The 19,222-nt window shown below is 37.4% G+C and overlaps 1 protein-coding gene across 2 annotated transcripts in view; it reads left to right on the plus strand.

The window, feature by feature from the left end:
* The window catches only part of LOC578177, a 62,976-nt gene that overhangs the window by 32,225 nt on the left and 11,529 nt on the right, over positions 1-19,222 (plus strand). For both annotated transcript variants that reach the window (XM_030979696.1, XM_030979697.1), the window contains 5 exons: positions 5,972-6,223; positions 7,241-7,363; positions 7,912-8,068; positions 9,421-9,602; positions 11,164-11,277. In XM_030979696.1, the coding sequence (XP_030835556.1) occupies positions 5,972-6,223; positions 7,241-7,363; positions 7,912-8,068; positions 9,421-9,602; positions 11,164-11,277 (828 nt within the window). The remainder of the gene's footprint in view (positions 1-5,971; positions 6,224-7,240; positions 7,364-7,911; positions 8,069-9,420; positions 9,603-11,163; positions 11,278-19,222) is intronic.

Below are 19,222 nucleotides of genomic sequence, written 5' to 3' on the forward strand. Positions count from 1 at the left end.
TTGAGGGCGTGGAAAGGCTGCTGAAGTGAGCTCCAACACTGACGGTCCGTTTAGAAGGACGATACAGATCACGTTATCGATAGCTCAACACCAGATTCAACACCGATCGAGTGACGTCCTACTCTACAGATTAAAAGTCATGCGATTAAAGCATAATCCATTCAGAAATTCCAATAAATTACATCATATCGATTAGCAAATGTAAAACCATTAGACAAATTCAAAAGAAAAAATATTGTTATTCAGTGATTTACCTATGAGTTTTAATCATTCAATAGTAGCTGTAAGCGAACGGCGACTGTTACCTACAGTATACGTACATTGTAAGTTGATAGCAACGTCAAACTTGAAATCATGAATTTCCCAATCCCTAGAGGCTGGTGTTGGTGAATGGGAAAATTAAACGTAAATCGTCAACAGCACCAACCATGATACTCGGTTCAGCAGACGGCATTCAACACCAGCTTTAACACTGCCTACCGGACATACGTCATATTTTCCAAATTCAATCTCAACACCAGGCTCTTTCAAATTTCGGTGTTGTGGCTGGTGTTGGTGTTCTCACAGCTTCGAACACCAAACTTGAAATCACTCACATATTTGTTTCTAATCATAGTGGTAAAAATCATAATAGTCATAATCACAATCATAATTATGATCATAGGTGTAGTCATAATCACACTGGTAATCCTAATTGTAAATCCTAATCTTGATTGTACCAGTAATAATAATGAAATAATCATGAAACATGTGTTTCCATGGTGACATTGTAACATGCATGTATATTTCTCTTAATTTTGCCTCATTCTTGATAACCTTTCAGTTGTGTAAATATGACTCATTATGTGATGACCTATATAGGCCTATACAAATGATGTTAGGGCCTGGTAAAAATAGGAATTTCCATTTATGTCGGCTGATCCTGTGAATGGCGGCCTTGAACTGTGATATGAATAGATTGTATTAATAGCACTTTGTAAATGACGCATTATCACTTTTATGCCTTCCACCACCTGAGGTAGTGCCAGCCAGGTGTTCAAAATACCCCAAAATATATGTATTTTGTTATCATGACAAGTTGACAACTTAATTGAAAAGAATTGAATCATTTCAAACCAGAGTTGCTTATTTCTATGGGATACATTTTTAAACCATTAATTTCTCACGGTTCTTGGTTGTTTTCCAATTTACCCCTTTTGTGGCTGTTTGCATGAATACATGTACATTTCAACCTCGCTTCGACATTAAAGGACATTGATATCTTAACTCATTGATTATTTAATTCATTCATTCGTGTAGGCTAATGCAGTAGCCACCCGGTTCCAGTAGGCAAGGGGTTAACACAATTATATAATTGATAGTTTTTCTTTTCCAGATCAGTAGCCTCAAAGTAGACCTGGCTTTTAGTCCAATTATTGTAATATAAAAATGTGGAGTGCTAATTGTACATGTACATCAGCTTATCCCCTCTGTACAACTTCTAGTTCTGTAATTAAACAATTTATTTATCTATAACCAGAAGTAGAAATGAATTCCGTGATTGTCAATTTAATTTTGAATGATTTATGATTGATCCATCATGAAGTAAGCAATTTGGCATATAATATCAAGCTGTCTCCTCTCCTGTGAAGATCGATATATGTGCGTTGTATGAATATCCCTTGCAGCCTTGCATGCGCATATCATAGCAGAAAAAGAAAATGAAAAAACACACCAAAATTTGACTGAATGGCAAGTTATATCGGTATAGTGACAGATTACCTTGGATACTCTATTGTGTTTTTTCAAAGAGACATATTACCTTGTATACTCTTTTGTGTTTTCTTCAAAGAGACATATTTAGACCAAATACAGTTGAAGGTCAAGCGAAGTGTTTTCTCAACAAATACTTCCATGTTTTCAGAACAAGTGGGCGGCTATATTGATGCATTTACCCAATCAACAAAAGGCCTCCTCCTGGGTACTTACATTGGAAAAAACGCATTTACAAATCATGTCCTTCATCAATCACTGAAGTGTTTTTTCAATTGCTTCCTGTCTTTTGTGGTTTTATATTATGGATTTAGCTCTTTAAGGCTTGTTCAGATATGATATGTGCCAAAACCACAGCATTTAAAAAAAAATGATGATGTGAAGTGTAATACGCTTCACATTAATGAATCCTACAACACACAGATGTCATTGTATACTCTATTTCTGTTTCTTCAAAGATACATATTTAGTTCTAATAAAAAGGCACGTGAAGTGTTTTCTCAACAAATACTTCCATGTTTACAGAGCAAGTGGGTGGCTATTGTCGCATTTACCAAATCAACAAAAGGCCTCCCCCTAGGTACTGACATTGGAAAAACCTATTTCCATCTCATGTCCTTCATTTCTTGAATGTGGGCAAGAAGTGAGAAATCACTGAAGAGTTTCAATTGCTTCCTATCTTTTTTGGTTTTAAATTATGGATTAAGCTCTTTGTGGCTTGTTCAGATATGATGTGGGGAAAACCACAGCGATTTTATTTTTTTAAATTATGATGTGAAGATACACTTCACATTTCTGAATCCTACAACACACAGAGCTCGGTGAATAAGCACCACTCCTTTGTGGTGCGCAGTGGCCATTGTTTTACACATTATTAAAAAAACCATGGCGATTTACCTTCAATCTTCATGCACTGTACTGTGATACCTTCTAAATAGTCTCAAACTTCAGTTACCTTTTTCCTAGTAGAGTTTTCTTCTAATTGTTTTTTAATATAATTTTTTTGTAAAGAAGATGCAGTGACTTAAAAAAAAAAAAAAATTCTCTTTCAGCACAGAAAAAAAAAGGAATCTGTAATGTATGTTATCTTGATGATTGATGTTGCATTCTTGTAAAGCTGCGCCTTTCCCAGTGCGACATTGTGTGACAGAGTGAAATCAGCCATTTTTGTGTCCTGTCGTGTTTATTACTGACTCTCGGAAATCATCTCAATGATACATAGTTAAATATGTCATTATGAGGATAAGCCGGGGAAGAAAACACAACCATGCCGGTCATGGTCTAGTGAGAAAAATCTGAAAAGCCACCACCTGGAAGAAGAGGAGGAAGTGAATGTACACTCTCTACCATACTTCAAGAGAAATAAAGAAATCGGATCGTTTCACAGTAGACATGAATGTGAAGGAAAAATTCATATTAATGGAGATAGATACTGCTTTCTGTGTCACACTAATCAGTGAAAAAAGTGGAAAGGAAATGAGTTGAAGCTTCATGGTGGCCGGGTAAATCTTTGTATTTATAATAAATGGAAAGTCTGGTAGTTGGAGAATGTTTTGTGCCTGTCAATCATAAGCAGACAGAAATGCTAAGAATTCTGGTTGCTAAGGAGGCGGGGCCAAGCCTTCTAGGACGAGACTGGAGGCATGCTTCCAAACTGAATTTACCTTCCAAACCTTTATGCACCCTCCAATTTTAAATTATTTCACACATATTTTTGTTGTCTTTATATTGTGTTTATCGCTGTCTTTTGTGATATCTTTAACTAACATATACTCAGTAATATTAAGTAAAATATTCAGGGGAACTTTTTTAAACAAGGCCACCATGGGATTTTCCTTTGTTCTAGCTCCTATTCATTTTAAGTTATCTTGTAAACTGAACATTCTCTGCCTTTGTATGTATACCGGTATATACTTGTATGTTTATTTGCTTTTGCTGTGTTTTTTATGAAAATGAATTGAATATAATGAATAAATAAAAATGCTATCCGGCAACACTGGCAGGAGGTATTCATCATCATCAAAGACCAACTACAAAGTCTTGTCTCAAGCTACAAGCTCAAGCTGAAGTCGATATTGACATCGATACGGCTGTCCAACCAAAGTTAGTCAAAGCCTGTCCAGTGCCACCTGCTCGTCAAGAGATCAAGAGATAGATCGCTTGTTAGACAAGAAGATTCTGGAACCAGTCCAGTACTTTAAATGGGATGCACCAATCGTTCCCATTGACAAACCTGACGGCACTATTAGGATCTGTGGAGACTATCGACTTACAGTGAATAATGCTGCAAGAACGGATACTTATCCGATTCCCAGGATCGACGAGTTGTTCACCAAACTCGTGAATGGGAAGCAATTCACGAAACTGGACATGTCACACTCATACCAGCAACTAGTCTTGTCTCTAGACTCTGCGAATTAGTTAAGATTAATACGCATCGCGGACTATATATTCTAATATACAAGAATGCCATTTGGAATATCAACAGCTTCAGCCGTATTCCAGCGAACGATGGACAATCTCTTAGTCTGGATTCCAGGAGTCGCTGTCTACCTGGATGATCTGCTAGTGACAGGCAGTTCAAAAGGAGAGCACCTCGACAACCTTGAGCAAGTTCTTCAGAGACTGAAGAAAGCAGGACTGCGTCTAACACGAAATGCGAATTACTCATGAAGTGCAGTATCTGGGCCACATGGTCAGCGCAGAGTGGCTGTGGCCAACAGAGGGCCGAGTGAAAGCAATCAGCGAGTGGGCAGTACCAATGAACATCAAGGAACTGAGAGCGTACTTGGTATGCTGAACTATTATGGAAAGTTCTTGCGAAATCTGTCTACCATGTTAGAGCTCCACCGGGAGAAAACAGCGGAAAGCATTTGAACAAGCGAAAGAAGGCCTGAAGTTGGCGCAAATTTTGATGCACTATGACAGCAACAAGCCTCTCATCCTGGTCTGCGATGCCAGCCCTTACGGAGTGGGGGTAGTACTGTCATACGTCATGGAGGATGGTTCGGAAAGGCCAATAGGCTATTATCATGAAGTCTGAATTCCACAAAGCGTAACTACTCTAAGCTAGACAACGAGGGTCTAGCAATAGTGTTTAAAGTAAAGCTGCGTCTGCGCAGTGCGACATTATAGACAGAATGAAATCAGCCATCTTTGAGTACTCTCGTGTTTATTACTGACTTTTAGAAATCATCTTAATTAGTCAATGATACAAGTTAAATGTGTCAGAGACAATGCTCAAATTTTGGCTGCATATATGTAGTCCAGGTACATTTTAATACTCCAATTTGAAAACGGAGCCTTGTTACTTGCAATATCAAAAATAAGAAGAAAGGAACTTAGTGGTGTTGTTGAGCTCCTATTGTTTAATTTAAAACTTTCTGAAACAAAACGTCAGCGAGAGCAAAGAACACTATTGTTTATATATTAGAAATAGTCCACAGATACATGTACATGTTTAAAAGTGGGTATTAGTATCATGCTCCATTTGATAAATATGTACATGATGTGAGGCAAAACGTATGTCCGCTTACCCAAGTGTGAGTTTAATGTTTCCTAGAGATCACAAGCTGTTCCTTTCTTGCTGTTTGGATGCTTTAGTAAAGATCTTTGAGAGTGTAGTTTTTTCATCTGTGATGAGGAGCTTCTCTTCTTAGAGGCGTTTACTTTGTCAGTTCTCTATGTATGAGATGGAGAAGGTGCGGCGGCTCAGTGTAAGAGCAGCGGGCTTGTAAGCGGGAGGTCTCGGGTTCGAAACCAAGTCGATGCGCTCATGTCCTTTAGTAAGGCATTAATCTTTTTTAACAAGTCCCTTTGAGAGAACTTAAAGCCGTCAGTCCCCTGGCTGCTTAATACTTACAAGCATATATGCTTTCTTAGCAGTCGGGTGAAACAATCATCACTACATCAAACCAAATATAATGACAATGATAATATTCTAGATTTACATTCTGCCTGTTCGCCCAAGTACAATCTCTCTAAGGGCCTAACAAATATACACATGTATGGTATTATTATCCAGGCCATTGCATTCTGGCTCAGTACCCATTCAGCACGTTAGTAGGGGAGAGTAATGAAGATGAAATGCCTTGCTAAAAGACATTAAAGTTTTGCTGAAGATTAAACCCACAACCTTCACATCTCGACAAATACAAATTTTGAATATTTTTGAAACACCTAAGCTGTCATTTTTATCTTCCTTTTCTTCTTTCCTCAGCCGATCCAATGGATGACTTCACCATCATTGCCGACAAATATCTTCCAAATAGGGAGCCCGCTGTCATCTACATGGAGAAAACAGCCGACGAGTGCGCACGATTCTGCGTCTCGGCCATGACGTTTGTGTGCCGTTCCTTTGATTACAACTCAGCTGAGAGAACATGCAGTCTGTTTAACGTCAGCCGATCGCAAAATGGAAGGCTTTTCAGTCGTCAGGGCACTGCCCACTATGAGCGAATTTCCCAGACAAGTAAGTTGTGAAGGGCACCAAAAGAGAAGTAGAAAGAACTTTTTTTGGTGGTGGTTTAAATTGTGTGATGACAGAAGGATCCCCATCAATTAAAGGGAGTGTATCATGACGAGACTATGTGTCTTTCCCGTGGCCCTAATCGGGGCCAATCGGGTATAATACGACTACGGACGACGCGACCGCAGCATTCACGTGCGTGCAACATACGCGAAACCGAAGCATAAGGAGAACTTCGGTCTGTTTCGTGAATGTTAGCGCGCTGACCCAGTTAATCAAGGCCATTCTTTTACATGCAGTTGTCCAAAAGAAGACGTACATGGCGTTAACCAGTATTTGCCATGATACGTCACTCCCTCTATCCCATTTTTTACGGGTTGTCCCTGTGTTAAGTCTATGGGAATGAGAAAGTTCAGCAGTCAACGGGTTAAGTTTTGAATCCAATTCATCTAATACTGTAAACAGGTGCTTCCATTCATACATGTACATTAGAGAGAGATTGCATTTCTTTTAATAAATAGTACATGTCATGTAAAGAGGTCCATAAACAAGTTTTTTCATTTGTCTGACTTTTGTGTTGTCATTGCAATACCAAGAGATTCATCCCTTGGATGTAAACTTGAGGACAAAACATACGGTACTCAAATTCTAATTCAATCCAAAAGTATTTGATTGCCTTTTCCTTGCAGTTACAAGTGCTGCTTACAATGCTCCACATGTTTGGGTCACTTAAACAATAGCATACAGTGTATCTCTTTAAAAATGACTAGGTTAGTAAATACAATCCATTGTTCTCTAGCGGAAAAAAAAATCTGAAAATTCATGAATTGTACATGTACTTCACACTATTGGATAAACTGATTGTATATGAGGGTAGATGGGCAAAATGTCAGAGGTTATTTGACATAAAAATTCTACATTTTCATAATGTATGAGCACTGAAGAAATTGATGCAAAATGAAAGCAAAGATGTCTTAGAGCCAATTTATTTTGTTTTGTTTTCTTTTCTTTTTCCCATAGCTGATTGCACAAATGCAAACGGCATTGAATATCATCCCTGTCCATCCGGCCGGTGCATCCCCAACGAATGGCTTTGCGATGGTGATAATGATTGTGGAGACTTCACAGATGAATCAAACTGTGGTATGTACAGTATTCACTTTTTACCATCCCAATAGTCAGATTTGTCATGATCATAAAATGGTGCCTCCTTGCTTTTGAAGGGCAAGCCAACCCTTGTGATAAGTTCATTTGTGTGAAAGCATAAAAATAAGATACATGGAAACAGAATTGCAAAAGTTTGACATAAATCGGACCAGTAATAAGAAAGTTATGAATCTTTGAAATATGAGATCACTAATTCTATGAAAATCTCAAATTGTCGGTTTTGTCAAAAGATCGTGACATAGGTATGGATAACTCTCCCAAATGCTGTTGCATAATCCTTCAAAATTGGATCATAGTCTTATTGTGTAGGGTGCAATAGGCTTATTATAATTACTGATTGTTCCACTTCTATTTGAGTAACCCTGTCCCACTAGTCACTACTGTATTGTCTGAATGATTTACTTATTATAGGAACCTTGGAAGCATATGAAGTCTGTATCGTCAATGGAACTGCTTTTTCCACTTCTGTTTTTAGTAACCTAGCTGTCTCACATACTCCTGTATTGTCTGAATGATTTCCGTAGGTACCTTGGAAGAATTTGAAGTCCGTATCGTCAATGGAACTGCTCCAAACGAAGGTCGCGTGGAGGTCAAGTACCGGGGCAAGTGGGGGTTGGTATGCGACGACGAATGGGACTTGAGCGACGGACATGTTGTCTGTAGGCAGTTAGGATACACGAGGTGAGTGACTCTGTGATCTGACGTACGCTCCAGCGGCTTGTCCAATCCAGTCAAAGCCGGAAATATGTAGATATCCAGTGTTTATAGTTGGCTTATCAATTGACATAGGCGAGACTTGGGTAGTGGGTAGTAGTAAGCAATGTCAAATAGGTCTGTGTTAAAGTGTAGCAATCACCCAAACACATTTTGATGTATGGGGTTCCTTGTGGCTATACGTATTCAAATGAGCTTCAAATATTACAATCTCAGTGATCAGTAAAACATCCTGTTGAGTAGACTTGTTGACGCCTGTGTATGCACTCACATAGAGAAGAGCACTCCCTATAGAATAGAGTAGGACGAGCCCTATACGCAGTGTTTTACATTATCCTTTATCTTATTCATACTCCTTAACCATTTACCTATGCAATGCCAGGTAAAGTTTTTTTTAGGTTGATAACTATAGAAACACAAATTTATTTTTGTCAGGTGATTGGTACAATTTTAGAACAGTTTTGAAAAAAGCCAGCAGATCACAAGAACGCCGTGTTGGCTATGGGCTTTTATTTGTCAAAGATATAGGGGAGGGTTGGAGTTCCAATTGGTTTTAGGTTACATGTAGGTGAAGGATTAGAGTTGGGAATGGTACTTAGGTGTAAAATGTTTTCCTTGGAGCAATTCTTGCCAGACCATTTGACATACAAGCACTTGAAGACTTGTTTCCACATTGTAGGCCACATTTAGAAGTAGTTGTAGTTACTGTCGTAGTAGACTTTATTGGATACCGTAGCCTGTTTAGCTTAAGGATAATCTGTCACAATAAGACAGATTAGCCTTGTGCCCCCTCTTATTCCAACATGATTTATTTTCATACCCACAAGTAATCTTTGTTTCATAAATGTCACTTCTAGACTTGTAGTTCATGTATGAACTCTTTCCGCTGCTGATAAACAATATAGCATTACTGGTTCTAAAATCTGTAAGATTATACCATACTCAGTTCAAACAATAGATAATCTGTCAACATTTTTTTTCCCACAGAGCTAGTTTTTTTTCCCTTACCGACATGATTTACTTACCCACAAGTAATCTTTGTTCCATGAATGACACTTCTAGACTCGTAGTTCCCGTATGAACTCTTTCCACTGCTGATAAACGATGGAGTGTTACTGCTTCTAAAATCTTTAATAATATACCATACTCAATTCGAACAATAGAAAATCTGTCGCCATTTCTTTTCCCACAGAGTTACTGGTAGTCTTTTTTGCCTGTGTTTTTTTGACATTGTAAGTGCTTTTACTTCTTTTATTTATAATGCAATACAAATGACCATTATTTGTTAAATTATTATTATTATTTTTATTCCCAAACAGAGGTGCATCAGATGTCTACATCGTGGGTGAATTCGGGCATGGAAACCTTGTCGATATCTTCATGGACGATGTACGCTGCACTGGAAACGAGCAGTCCCTAGCTGACTGCCCCCACCCAGGCTGGGGGGTAAATAACTGTGTCGTAGGAGAGGCCGCGGGGGTCCTATGCAAACTCAACCAAGGTCCTACATTTGTTTGAATTTTCACTTTCTACCTCTGTAAAACCGAGTCAGGGGGTGTTTCACAAAGATCCTAGGTTGAACTTATCTCTAAGTTGGACTTAAAGACTATGGACAGCCGAGAGCATCTTTGAAAATATTCTGTAAAAGTTTATTTTAAAAGGCATAAAATGTTGATTCAAATCATTAATATTGTCTATTATCAAGGAGATTTCATATTCTTGATGTGGAATTTATGAAAAGTCTAAAATACTTGAATTTTTGCTTTTGAATATGGCTCTCCATAATATTTAAGTCCAACTTAGAGTTCAGTTTGAGGTAGGATCTTTGTGAAACACCCTCGGGTGTACTGTATGTTCTATCCTTCAGTAAGCGGAAAGAAAAAAGTGTGAAACGTTTTTCTTTCTCTTGGTTAACCATCCTCACCGCCATACCATTATTACTATCAACCCATCAGTAAACTGTAACCATAATATATGTATTATGCAGTGATTGAACTGTCATAACATGAACTTTATTTGTCACTTTGGGGTATTGAAAGCCGATTTTGATACTAATCATGCAGGGGATTGGTTTTGAATAGCAACCAGAAACCCTATCCCCCTTTCCGCTCTAGTTTCCATTCTTTAGCTTCATTGATAGGGATGAATAAAGGTTCTGATCCTCCATCTGAATTCACCCAAGCTAAAAATGTAACAACAATTCCATGATAAATCATATTTATAATAAAAGACAAATTTGAGGAGATCCACTCTGACTGGAATATCTACATTAGATTCTCTGTATTATTTAGGTCTAGAGCTGATAAACTACAAAAACCAACTATGTATTCTTTTAATAATGTTATGATCAAATTATTATATCCAAATAAATTACTCCTAGCCAAGTGCAGGTCATATGAGATTATTTTATACTGATGCATTTCAAGAAGAAATGTATTCAAAACTTCTTTTTTTGTCTTTTAAAATAATTCATACAATACCCTGCTTAAAGGTATAGACCAGTTTTGGAAACACACCCCTCTCAAAAAATGAAATGGAAGCTCTTATTACCAATTATGTGAAAGAATATGTTTTGACTAATACGCGATGATACAAATTTTGCAGGGAAAAAGTATCGCCTAATAATTGATATATTTGGTAAATTATCATATCTATCCGGACTGGATAGATATCGCGTAGTCCCATATACATCTTTCTGTGTACAGTGCTTGTAACTTTACCAAGACTGGGCCAAATTTCTTATCATTTTGATGATTCCAGAACCTTGCGGTACACACCAATCAATTCCACAATGTTTCTTTCACAATGCAATCGCATGACCAAAAATGGTCTATACCATTAACCTTACTTTGCCTAATAACAAAAAATAACAAATGGTAGAGCCTACCGCGAGGTATTCAATGAGCAAAAGAGGGAACTGTCATAAGCTCTACCACAGATTGAGGACAGACAGATTGTCTATGTACGCAAATGCACCATGGTTATTTCATTTGCTGAAAATTACAAAAGAAGACTTCTGTTTTTACTCTTTTCTTTCTTTTTTGTCTGACTTTATCCACCAGACTGTCCTGCCAATCATTTTGAGTGTAACAATCTCAAGTGTATTCCTGAGGGGAATGTGTGCAACGATATGGATAACTGTAATGATGGATCGGACGAACTGAATTGCCAGCCAGGTTAGTGGGAAATTTTTATAGGACACTACTTCTAGGTTGAGTGTACTCGCACTGATTTGACAAGCTTTTTCCATTCAGTTCTATTCTCTGTGATCTTTGGGAATTCCTGCCTTGGTAGACAGGTGTCTTTTTCTAACTGGTCTACATGTATGTAAGTCATTGCTGGGTGCCCTCTGGTGCGTTTGCCCCTTGAGAGCTCCCAGAAGAGAATTTGTGAAATGATTTCATTCGTGCTCCTCCAGCAATGACCACTGAAACGGAGGCGGCGGTCTCTCAGTCTGTCTGAGATCGGTGTAAGTGTAGGATAATTATAATAATAGCTATTAAGTATGGCAAATGAAGATTAATGTCATTATCATCATTACCATGATCATAATCATCATCATTAATATTAATTTCATCATTATTATCATCATCATCAATATCAATATCATCATCATTATCATCATCATCATCGTCGTCGTCGTTGTACCATCATCACCATCATCATCATCATCATCATCATCGTGTCATCGTCATCATCATCATCATCATCATCATCATTATCATCATCATCAATATCATCATCATCATCATCATCATCATCATCATCATCATCATCATCATCATCATCATCACCATCATCATCATCCCTATAATGTCAAAAGCAATTGCACTGGTCTAACTAAAAAGGACCATTTAACTCTGTCTTGATAATAAACAGTAATGTGATTATTAAGCCTCAGGCATTACAATATATTTTACAAAACATCCTATACAGTCTGAACCACCTCCTCTATAATCTGCAGCTACATATAGGCTATTGTGAAACTGACTGTAAGCAAAAATCTTATTATATTGGATCGCGATTAGAGTTTACTAGAGCTGCACATCTTTTGGATGCATTTAATTAGTTGCAGAGTGAGCAAAATGAGGCATCTGGAAAAGATGCTGTTACAAAATTAAGCACATCTTTTCTCGCTAGATTACACAGCCCATTATCTGAGGCAGGCTTCATTAAAGCATCATTCAGTGTGCATTTGACCTTTATATCAGACAATGGGTATGAATACCATTTATTATGTTAATATGATTCAGACCATCTGGATTGAAGTTACTTTGAGTTGAGGAAGTTATTTGCAAGGCCATGCAACTGGTATGAAATCTTGTGCGTCATGACAAATATTTGTGGAAAAGAGGGAACATATTTCCATGACTGGCTGACTGCACACACAAATCCAACAATTAATTGTGTAAAGACATAATGTTTTTTTCTATTTTTGATTAATTTTGTTGAAATTTCCATCCCTAATAAACATGTTGATTCACGGTGAAGGTAATCCTTTCCCTTTGTGCCATCATGTATGCTTGATAGCCCCAAAGTTATTAAATATGAATATTTAGACCGGTATCATCGATTTCCATTGTTCATACCTGGCTGATTCAAATGTCAGCAGATTAAATGGCCGACAATTCAAGAGGGTAGGAGAGAGGAAGACAGAGGAGGAAAGAGAGAGAGAGAAAGAGAGAGAGAGAGAGAGAGAGGGAGAAAGAGAGAGGGAGAAAGAGAGAGAGAGAGAGGTAGACAGGGGAGAGAGAGGTTGACAGAGAGGAAGAGAGAGGGGGAGGGGAAGGGGGGCGGGGAGAAAGTAAAGATAACAGAGATACATGTAAAGAGAGTAAGAAATAGACAGACAGACAGACAGACATAGGGAGGGAGGAAGAGAGGAAATTGTTGTGACACAGAAACAGAAAGAACAAGGGAGAGAGTGGGTGAATGAAGAAAAAAAGGGCCCTTGGACAGTTCAAGATTTATAGAAACATATTTATAGAAAGAGAGAGAGAAAGAGAGAGAGAGAGATGGAGAGAAAGTTATTCCTTTAAAAAAAGAGAGATTAAAAGAATGTGAATGACCTTGCCTGAGAGAGAGAGGGAGATTGAATGATCAAGAGACAAAGAATATGATTGAAATAGAGAGAGAGAGAGAGAGAGAGAGAGAGAGAGAGAGAGAAGGGGGTGGGGTACTAGGGAGGGAGAGAAAGAAAAGAAGACAGAGATACCAGTAAATGTAAAGAGAGTAAGAGATAGAAAGACAGACAGACAGAGTGAGGGTGGGAGAGAGGGAATGAGAAAATGAGATAGAGGAAATGGGTGTGACACAGAGACAGATGATGACTCACAAATATTCTATACAATAAATTCTACTTGGTAAGATTATCCGTAAACAAAATACCAAAAGTATGTTGTAAGTTGAGGCACTGCTATTTTTGCCGAGAACTCTTACCATAATTCCCTATACTATTTTTGCATAGTTGGCATAAACGTCCATGAGTCCTGTAGTCATTTAAAGGAGATCACCCATATTAAACAAATTCTGATAAAATTACTTTGCCATTATCAGTGATAGGAGAGTCAATGTCGAATCAGTACAGTAGTTACAAAGAAGCAATTGACCTTGTGAAGTGTTTTGTTCAATCTGTATTTACAGTTTTGTTTCTCTCTAGATTAAACAGCCGTGATCTGAGTCATGGCTCCATTAAAGTGTCATTCTGTGTGCATTTGACATCTATATCAGACAATGGGCATGATTATCATTTACCGGTAATATGATTTAGACCATCTGGAGTGCGAAGTCAACTTGAATTGAGGAAGTTATTTGCAAGGCAATACAACTGTAGGTAAACATTTTCCTTTGCGTCAACATGTACCGGTATGCTTATAATAGCACCCATATAATCTGATTGTAAAGACTAGTAAATTATTTCCGTTGTTCATGCCTCATTGCTCAATTTGAGCAGACTAATTAAAATGGCTAACATGTTCAAAAGGCTGACGACTTGAAAGAATATGAGAGAGAGAGAGAGAGGTAGAGGGGGGAAGGGAGAGAGAGAGCAAAGGGGGTTTGACAGAGAGAAAGACATATAGATGGACGGAGGGAGAGAGAGAGAGAGAGAGAGAGAGAGAGAGACTGACAGACAGAGAAAGAGAAAGAGACATTTAGTGATATAGAGACAGAAAGAATACGATTGAAACAAAGAGGCGCGGAGAAAGAGAGAGAGAGAGAGTAATCCAACACTGTGATCACCCAGCCAATTATGTACAAGGAATGTAGTTAGCTGTCGCGGGATCTTCTGTCAGGGCCGACCATCATGCATAAACAATCAATCAGTTTTAATATTGGTTTAATCTTCAGATACATGCAAGGAGATGGGGAAAGGGCAAAAGTCATGTGTGAAAATGATCACAATGCGAAGCAAATAGAATTGATGACTCACAAACTGGTTATCCATGAACATTGTAGCTTTTATACGGCTTTGCTTCTTGGCCCAAAATTCCTACCCTGCCTATAGTTTGTCGTCTCCTCTTTATTGGTGTTGATCACCTATATTTAGATCATAGACCGATTATGCTACCATACATGGTTTAAGCTCCTCTTAGTGTTGACATTTAAAAGGTCAGATTTCTTTTTACCACCTGTATCGCACGTGCATGTATTTACTTTTATGAGATCGCCCATAACTATACAAATTATGGTTAAACTAGTTTGCCATTATCAATGATAGGATAGTCAATGGGATTTGCCGGGTAACGAATGATTTGTTGCCGACTCAAGTCAGTAGATACAAAGAAGCAATTGAGCTAACTTGTGAAGTTCATTCTGTATGTACAGGTTTTTTTTAACAATTGCTGACAATTGCACATAAAGAATTTTTTTATCTCTCATGTGCAAAGCCTTATTTTGGATTTGTAATGATCAGAGATAAGTGGAGGAGAAATGAGGAGGTGCGATGGCTCAGTGGTAGAGCAGTGGTCTCATAACCGGTAGGTCCTGGGTTAAAAACCAAGTCGATGCGCTAGTGCCCTTTGGTAAAGCTTTAATACTTGATTCCAAGTCCCTTGGAGAAAACTTAAAGCCGTCTGTCCCCTTATTGCTTACTTACAAGCATACACATGCTTTGTTTAATAGCAGTCAAGTAAAATATACAAACAGGAATTTGATCAAACCATGCAATGAACTGCGTCCCCAACTGACACTCTATGATCTTTCTATCAAAATAACCGGTTTTAGTGAATCGTCATTTGCTCTGGGCTTTTTTTGGTCAACAATATAGGTTGAGGTTTGCATGGTCCCGTGTTTGCGTTTAGGGTTGGGTTGAGAGTTGCGATAACGTTAAGTTTAAGCGTTTGATCCCGATTTTAAGTTAGACTTTGGTTTACTAGTGTAGGTTGTTGACTGTGGAGTAATTATCTGAGAAGCGTGTTACGTACACCAGTAGATTTATGACGTGCAATTGCAGGTGTTTTAATGTTTAATGTGTGAACTAGGCTGAGTGTGCTCAGAATGTCAAGCAAATGTTGACAGTAATGAAATAGTACAGGTTGAAGTATTATAATTAATTTATTACAAGAACATATTACATATATGTATAATTAAAAATGTTAGACAGATGCAAGTAGTGTAGTGAAACCAAAAAATAAAAACGCAGGCTCAAGCTCATTCTGTTTTAACTTTCAAGTCTTTGTGCTTTATTCAAATCCAGGCAAAATATCAAACATAAGAGAACAGGCGGTCGTATATTATAGACTCTATCTATTGGCAATCTTGCCACTCCCTACTGGTACATCACATCTCTACAGGCCCTAGTCCATCTGCCTCGTGCAAATACACAGGAGCCCTTTTATCTTTTCTTCTGGCATGTTAATCCAGCCGAATAAGAGCATGGAACAAAACATTTGCATGGCATAAATTATAGGTAAAGCAATCTTCCATCTGACTGCATGTATGGTTGCAATGTCAGGCAAGATCAAGTCAGGCAGACATCAAACAAAAGCTGCAAATATACAGTAGGCTTGCGGGTGCACCATGTGTGAGAGAGAGAGAGAGGGGGATTGAGGATCCTGAAAAGGACTCTCGGCAAGCCTACTGTATATCTACATCACCATGCAAGCCGACACTTACAAGCAGCATCTAAAAGCTGCAAATTCATTCCATTATAATAGCCAAAGATCCTTTACAGAAATGTTGCATCAGGTCCTAAACAAATCATATCTAAATACAAATGCGCAAATATTTGATCAAAACAATATATTCATTTTACTTATATTCTGTATATATAAATGTGCATAAGTTGTATGCATCAAACCTATTAAGCATTAAAGGTAGTGTATCCCTTTTACAGCTAACCTTAAATTCTGTAGAATTTTGCAGGAATTTTGTTCATGTCGCTTATGCATGTCCTATCTGTGAACTTTAATTGTTGGCATGCAGTGTCCTAGTATTGAAATTATGCAAGGAAACCTGTTTACTTTCTAGACTTCACTGTCAGACACTATTGAGTGACTGACTGACTTCTTTATTTCTTTGGTAATAACATACATAACATGAGCTATAACAGGTACATGAGCATTTGTACTCATCAATAACCCACTTCTTGTAATGGCCCAAATTAAGCTGATTGAATCATTGCGCAGCACAAAACGTACGACCATACAGTATATGGGTCTGAAAATCGGTCTATTTTCTATGCATAAATTTTGAAATGCGTTGCCAAAATTCCCAATGGTCGATTTAATTCCACAGAAAGGCAATTACCAGTTCTTTTCAGGGGAGTTTTCAGTTGCTATTATCTCATGTTTATAAGATTCACACATGTTTATATGTTATAGCCTGCAAAAGAGACACACCACCTTTAAATGAATATTTACTGCATATATCAAAACAAACAAATATGATATGAAACCTTTTCAATATCGGTAACAATCTCCTATAAATGTAGTGATTAATTCAAAGTACATTTGTCCTCTTTGGTCAACTTTAAGTATGTCCAGTGATAACAGTTAATACCTTTCCATACCCAAGGAACCCAAGGGATCCAACTGGCCAAATAAGACAGGTGGCCTCTCTAGAGAGGTTTTACAACTGATTCATGTACATCCTCTTGGAGATTGCTACATGGCCAAAGTGGCAGGATTTACTGTATTTGGTAGCCAGCTGACATGTATACCGGTAATCAATACATTTTTACAATTGATAAGTATTCTCAAGTATTTCATGTTATAGTTCTCCTTTCAACATTGATACATACATTCGTTTTTTGCAACAACTGCCTGCTCCATTATTGTTTCTTCAGCCTCCAAGTTTAACTTATCTAAGATATCAAGCTACAGCTTTCCTTTCAACATTATATTGCCAAAAAGTGGCCACATGTACATATTCCTCTGCATCAATTACCTGCCCAAACTTAAATAACTTTCTTCAGTCTTATCACTTGGGTGTGATCATTACACCAACAAATCTTAAGCATTGCATATAGACCAGTGTTTTTCAACCTTTTTCAGTCACAGCACCCTTTCAGAAATAAAGAATTTTGCATCGCCCCAATCCCAAATTCATCACAGAATATTACTTGTGCATCACTCTGAAACTTGTCAAGTGATATATTCTGGCACCTTGCTGTCAAATAAAATGATAGATGGGCACCTTATCGCCAAAATATTGAGGTATTCATTTTGGGCACATCTCTGTTTAAAATCTTTCCGTTTCTAAGTAATACATACTCTAGAGGTTTCTAATATTGGTGTTTCACAAAAAACAATTTTATTCCGAAATATATTTTTTTAATCTAACTAAATTTGTCTCGCGGCACAATGATTGAAAAACGCTAGCATAGACAACGTAAACAATAGACACATGTACATGGTATGATGGCGTACTTGTACATTGTACAATCAGCCTGCTTTACAATACAACATTTTTTAGCCCTAAATCCCATCTTATTCTACATATAAATAAAAAATAAATATAAAGCACACAAATACATGTCTGCAGTCCTTGCACATTGTTAGGTGAACAGACATGAAGAAGACATGAATTATGGAAAGACTACGGTAATAGAAATGCACCATGGCATTCTTTACCATTTTAAAAACCATGGTTCTTTCCTGATAGAAAACTGCCATTTAACTCTTGATTCTTTTCTTAAGATGGGAAACTGAAAAGAGCTCTACTTTTAATTTGTAAAGGGTCATGTACTTGCATGTTGCAATACTTCCAGGACAGCTACCCACGCATTGTGACAAATGGATAACAATTGAACTTCACGGTACAGTAGCCAAACCATGTTTACCTGGGTTTACCTGAAATGTTTATATTTATAGAATGGAACTTCTTCAATATTTATTTTTAAATTCACTGTCCGCAGAAAAACACACACATACATGCACCTGCGGACCCAACCTAACTGGGTTCTAGAGGCATTGGTGTAAACCGGTTTTAACTGGTTTAAGGTGGGTTGTTTTTTTTCCTTGGAAAGGAAATGAAATGGCATTTACATGTAATAGATCCATGTGCATGTACATGGAGTTAGATACCAAATATGTTCCCTAATAGCATCCTATTTGAAATGTTTAGATTTACATTTCCTGCAAAACATTCCATTTACATGCACTTAATGTTCTTATACATATATGTTTATTGTTATCACAAATTACAGTACATTACAGTGAACATTTTCCTTTACCGGTATTTAAGTGTTGTAGATGAACTTCTTGTATTGAATACTTTTCTGTGATTCAATTTGTCAAAATAAAATAGTCTACCTGTACAACTACGGTAGTCAAAAATAGTGGGGGGAAATAAACACAGAAAACATGTTTTTCAATATTCTCAACTCTGAATATATTTTTCATCTATCTTTTGATCTGTTTTTTTGTCTATTTTTCATTTTTCCATGAGAAAATAGAAGAAAATTTGTGTAGTTTTCTAAAATAAAAATATTGAAGTTATTGCAAAAAAATACATTTTTGCATGTGAAAATGGCCAGAGAAGGGCTGGTCAGACCGCATTAATAAAGATGACTATAACAACATGCATAATTTTAAATCGTTCCTAAGTGCTATTTAGTGTTAACTTTATCATTATCAATATTGATGAAGTCAGATGGAGCCCTTAGAGGAATCTTGAACC

This window comes from Strongylocentrotus purpuratus, unplaced genomic scaffold (genome assembly GCF_000002235.5).
Source record: "Strongylocentrotus purpuratus isolate Spur 01 unplaced genomic scaffold, Spur_5.0 spur5_scaffold_10, whole genome shotgun sequence".
Lineage (NCBI taxonomy): Eukaryota > Metazoa > Echinodermata > Echinoidea > Camarodonta > Strongylocentrotidae > Strongylocentrotus > Strongylocentrotus purpuratus.